Consider the following 6,000-nt stretch of genomic DNA (forward strand, 5'->3'; position numbering starts at 1 on the left):
CATTTCTGCATTTGCTGTTTCCGTTTTCAAGTTCAAATTAAATTTTTTTCTGCAAATAAAAATTAAGGGACAGTAAGATCCAGCATCAATGTATTATGCAGAAATGAAGCCCCACCCCCCCCCCCCACAAATAATTTGTATGCCAGTGAGTAGGTATTGAGCACAGAATTATCATATCTTGGGTAAAATTTGTATGACTGCCAATATTTGCCTGCCTTTTCATTATTGTTTCAAAGTTGTAGTCTTCTGTGATTTCAGTGAATGAAGAACACTGCCTTTGGTCTGTAACTCATCATTACCACGTTAACTTCTCCTTTGACTTAATGAGGAGCTCCTTATTTTAGTTTGTTCATTTTGACTTGGAACATGTTAATATGCTATAATTATTTCCAGGTTACTTCTGATCTTCTAATCCACTTTCTTCTGTTATTTACAAGTAATGTTAAAATCTAACATTCTTAAGTTAAAAGAGGGATCATTCTATGCAACAGTTGCATACAGAAAACTTTCTGAAATAAGGAGCATCTTTCTTGTCTTGAACTTGTCAGACATTTATTAAATATTTATTCCATTTCAACTTGGCTCTAGACTTGTGCTCTGAATCAGTGGAGTGTATTGCTTTTTGTGTCATCCAAGGAAAGGACAGAATATTCTGATAGAATAGCAACTTCCCTTTTTTCCTGTATATTTTAATAGGAATAGCAGATAGCTTTGTTTTCATCCATCTGAAAGTCCTGGTTAAAATATCAAAGATTTGTGAAACTAATAAATGCCGTTGGTTTCAGATAATACTATTTACAGACTGTGTGCCCTGAAATCTGTATATGAATGAAAAATAACTAATAGGCAAAAATAGATCCTTGGGATTATAAGTGTTCGGCAAAACACACATCCAGGCTATTTATGCAGTGTTGCGCTGCCTTTTATAAGACCTTTCCAAACATGTAAGGAGCAGGGGCCTGCAACAGTGCCAAGTTGTAACCCTGTCATCTTGTATTTGGTTTGTTGTTACCCAAAGCCACAATGATAGGCATATGCCTCCTCTGAGAGGTCCTAGTGAGATGTCATTTCTTGACAGGTTGCTTTGGTACTCATTTGGGATGAGACCACTTTATTTTCTTGAACCTTTTAAGAATAATAAGGTGCTTAAAACATCTTCAAACTATTGTTGGAGGTAGTTTATCAAAATTATATTTAAAAGATGGGTTTGATAAAGATCTAACATGGTAAAGTCAACATTTTCTTTGGTGAGAAATGTGCAAAATTTTCTAGCCTAGTTCTTACGGATTATCACCTTGACGTTCAAATAAATTTTATCAAATGAATTGACGAAGTTACCACCAATCCATGCTGTTAGTTGGACTGAGATATCCCCTTTTGATTTCTAGAAATAACTCTTTGATAATTACCGTATGCATTTTGGCTTCTTACATAAAATTGGTGTTTTCCTTAAAGAAGTGGTTAAGAAATATGAGGGGGAGAAAATAGCCTTCTAATTGGGTGGTATAAGGTTAAAACTTGAAAGTCGTACTTCTATAAACACAGCTGTCAGTTGTGTGTACAAAACATGATTAAAAATGTCCAGTGATAAATTTAGTCTCCACCAAATGTCCATTTTCTCTAGGGGAGCAGTTTAGAAAGGAATAGTTCTGTTATATTGATGTAAGCCTGGGACAAAAGGCTGACATCCAAAATGCTGTTTGTTCTGTGTTTGCATATGTGTGCATGGGAGGCTGTCCCTGCGCTCCAGCCGGCTCCCATTTCTTATCAGCTTCTGTGCAGGATATCCTCATGTGGTGTGAGGAGTCCACCCATTTAGTTATGGAGTACCTGAGCCTCTGGTAATCCTGTGAAGTCAAAGCATTTTACCAAAAAGGCCCAACAGCTTTTAAATTACCAAATTCACTAGATTGGAAGGGAAGGATACTTAGTTGTAATTTCCTTGTGCATGTTCTCTGTAAGTTTATTTTTTCTTTCTGATTTTGTGCCCTCTGACAGTAACTAATGGCACGAGCCATTCACCCACAGCCTTGAATGGCGCCCCCTCACCGCCCAATGGCTTTAGCAATGGGCCTTCCTCTTCTTCCTCTTCTTCTCTGGCTAATCAACAGCTGCCCCCAGCCTGTGGCGCCAGGCAGCTCAGTAAGCTGAAACGGTTCCTCACTACCTTGCAGCAGTTTGGCAATGACATTTCACCGGAAATAGGAGAGAGAGTCCGCACCCTCGTACTAGGACTGGTGGTAAGCAAATGGAAATCGGCCCAGTTTGGGTTACCAGGGAGAGTGTGGGGGAGATTCAAATACAGATTCCATTCTCACAGGTATTTTGTTTCTACACCTGGAGATTGCATGCAAGTCTGATGATTCTGTAGTAACAAGGGTTTCAGTTCTGCATTATGTATTGACCCCACCATGATTTCTCTTCCTATTGATATTTAGCTAATGAAGATGTGGTTGTACAAATTTATCATTATCTTGGCCATAAATGTGTGTGTGCATAAAATTTAATAAGTATATCCTCCTGGCATGGCTAGTGTCTTTTCAACAATGACAGAATATTTTTGTTATGTTAATGGTTTGCTTAATCTAATTGGGTGCTTATTTTAACTTAGTTGCTTTGGGGGGTTTTTATTATCAGCCTAGATGAGCAAGAATTTATAACAAGTAACACATTATTCTTTTATGTTTTCATTTTTAAGGCTAATAGCATTGAATTTTTTGTGTGTGGTAAAATACATGACATAAAATTTACCATTTTAACCATTTCTGTGTGTACAGTTCAGTGGCATTAAGTACATCCACATTGTTGTATAACCATCACTACTATCCACTTCCAGAACTTTTTCATCACCCCAAACTGAAACTACCCATAAAACAATAATACCCTGATTTCTTCATCCCTTAACCCCTTATAACCATTTATTGCTTTTTTTAAAAAAAAACAAAACAGTTTTTTGCTGTAGGTAGAATTACACAAACCGTTAGTTTGAGAACAGAAGTGTTGATTTTGGCACATTATATTAAAGTCTGTACATTGTCACACTGGAAATTAGAGCATATTTCCTTTTCTTGCATTCTAAATCACTTTTACATGTCCTGTGACTTTCTTTATGAATAGAGAATTTTCATTTAGGAAGGTGATTTTCCCATAGCAAACTGAGTCATAGAGAAGCTCTGAGTCACATATTCAGGCCTTTTATCATCCAGGCTTACAATGGAACTGAAATTCATACGATAGGCAGCAGTTTCCTTTTTCTCGATATAATCATTTATTTTTATTACATGGACTTATCATGGGCAAAGCCATAGCAGTTGTGTTTTACAAAAGAAGTCCTAGAAGTAAAAGTCTGGGTGAGAGTTTAGTGCCGTAGATGTGCTTCAGATCATAGTATCTCACATTTGACAGAGATTTTGCAATTCAGTTTTTAACCCTTACCTCCCTCTCCCCCACACTTTAAGAACAAGAAGCTTTCACATTTCTCATAATCCATCAGCTTCCTCTGACAAATTTGTATTCCTCTGGAATACAAATCGCCTTGTATTCCTCTGACAGGAAGGTGATTTTGGCATAGTGTGTCAGCATACTGCAGTTACTTTTGTCAGTCACTTATCTTTTCCTTTTTATTTGTTCTTGAGTTTTGCATAAAGCGTTTTTGACACATAAATAGGTTACATCATAGAACCACAAAGTAAATCCAAAGCAGTAATTGTATCAAGTGAGTGATGAAATGTTGTTACTAGTAAAAAATGTTTATTTTAAAACTGCTTTATAAATTTGATATGTTCTTTAACTGCGGTTTCTATAACTTCAAATATAGGAAAAATTGGTAGCTTTAAGTAGATTTTTCCCACATATTAAGTGGAATACTTTTGAGGGCAATACTTTTTTAAGATTTTATTTATCTAAAGACTTTATCAAGATAAGTTGGGGAAAACATTAATTTTTTTTTTTTTTTTTGCGGTACACGGGCCTCTCACTGTTGAGGCCTCTCCCGTTGTGGAGCACAGGCTCCGTAAGCACAGGCTCAGCGGCCATGGCTCACAGGCCCAGCCGCTCCGTGGCACGTGGGATCTTCCTGGACCGGGGCACGAACCCACGTCCCCTGCATTGGCAGGCAGACTTTCAACCACTGCGCCACCAGGGAAGCCCGAAAACATTAATTAATAGTGCTAGGCATATATTCAGCAGGCAGTGAACATTTGTCAAAAGATGAATGAATAGAGAATGATTTTGTTTTGAGCATTTGACTGCAAGCTTTTACACATGTCATTTTATTTATATACATTTTACGTGTGGGGAAACTGAGGCTTACAGAAGAAAAATATTCTAGGCCACCCCATTGGTAGTGACAGGCCTATGATTTAAACTCAGGTAGTAATCGTAATGAATCACATTATACTGTTATTTAGATGGAGTTACGAAAAGTGTTAATAAGAACTGTTTTAATGTGCAAAACACAACTGGTATGGCTTTAGAAAATGGAGCCAGAGAAACGAAATGAAAGATTAAAAAATGGACTCTCTGACCCTTATTGTTACAGATGGGAAGTTAGTGTTTATTCATAGTTTCAAGGGAAGATGTTTCAAGTTTGGGGGTATAAAAAACTTAGAACTTGGTGCCCCCATACTTTATCATAAAAGGAAAAGGAACTTGCATTAAAAACTAGATGGAGCAATATTCTAAAGTTGTTAGGTCACAAATACCCCAAGTTTGTCAGGTGTGAGGATAATTGACGGGTTGAAAAATTTGACACTGAAGTTTACAGTTGTGATTCTGCATAAGGACTGAGGAAAATGAACCAAATGTTGAGTCAATATGGTTAACTGACTCAGCACCTTTATAGTAGGTTGGTTGTCTATTAAATAGATGCTTTTATCGATGCACATTACCCATTGTAGGATACAAACCCTGAGTATTGAGGGCTTGTTTTTATGGGGTAGGTTAGGAGTGAATTTGACTCACTATGTGTAGTCTCTTTTGGGTTGAGCAATACACATTGCCTCTAGGATAAATGGATTATCTTTGATAACTGGGGAATTTTTTTCACCCTGTAAGACTCAGTGACTCAGAGGAAGGCTCAGACCTTTTCTTTGGCCTCATTAACAAAGCCAACTTAGCTGTTCATCCTGAGCAAAGATGCTCTGGTAAGCAAAGAAAGGATGCAAGATGGAAAGACAGAAGGAGAAGGGTATTTCCATCAGCAGGAACAGTGACGTGACATGTGGGACAAATTGAGAGATTCTAACACTTGCCTTTGGCCTTTAATTGATCTGTTGTGCTTTTAAATACATCCAAATGTGTTTGTTTTCCATAAAGATAATGTTAGAAGTTTCTTCATAATTCCAGGGACTTCTCTGACAATTAAACTATGCTGAGGTGCCTGCACATTATTCTCAAAGTACCAAATTTAATGTGTTTCATTTTCAGATGCAATTTTTAGATGTAGGTGATACAATAAACAATAATATATGACTTTTTTTAATAAAGTCAAACAGTTTTATAAAGAAAAAACTGCTTTCTGTATGTGTGTCTGCTGGTTATCACAGTGTTGTAACAATATTAGTAATTTATTAGTTTCAGTGTTTTTACTGTTTACCAAGAGACAAATGTATGTATAATACATATTTTCTCCCACAGAACTCTACTTTGACAATTGAAGAATTTCATTCCAAACTGCAAGAAGCTACGAACTTCCCACTGCGACCTTTTGTCATCCCATTTTTGAAGGTATTGCACAGCTCACTGGTCTGGAAAGTATTTCAAACCATATTGTTGCTAGGTCACAACAGTGTTTCTTTTTAGGAGGGGGTCAGAACATTTAAGGGAGATTTGACTTAGTTTAGTGGATGAAAACTATCTGAATAAATGTGTTTTTATGATAATTTCCAAAATAGTTCTAAAATTATAATACAGTGTTTTGTGTAGTTAAGTTTGGAGAAGAATTGAGAAATCTCTTTGAATAAAGGTTCTCTTTATTTTGTGATCATCTGAGTTATGAGT

The 6,000-nt window shown here is 36.6% G+C and overlaps 1 protein-coding gene across 1 annotated transcript in view; it reads left to right on the plus strand.

Moving 5' to 3' along the window:
- RUNX1T1 (RUNX1 partner transcriptional co-repressor 1) overlaps positions 1-6,000 on the plus strand; it is a gene marked incomplete at its 5' end in the record, with an annotated part of 129,036 nt that overhangs the window by 72,189 nt on the left and 50,847 nt on the right. Inside the window, 2 exon segments of the mRNA XM_079901601.1 lie at positions 1,999-2,240; positions 5,638-5,727. Of these exon segments, the coding sequence (XP_079757727.1) occupies positions 1,999-2,240; positions 5,638-5,727 (332 nt within the window).

The sequence above is a fragment of the Stenella coeruleoalba genome (assembly GCF_951394435.1).
Source record: "Stenella coeruleoalba genome assembly, chromosome: 17".
In the NCBI taxonomy this organism is placed as follows: Eukaryota; Metazoa; Chordata; class Mammalia; order Artiodactyla; family Delphinidae; genus Stenella; species Stenella coeruleoalba.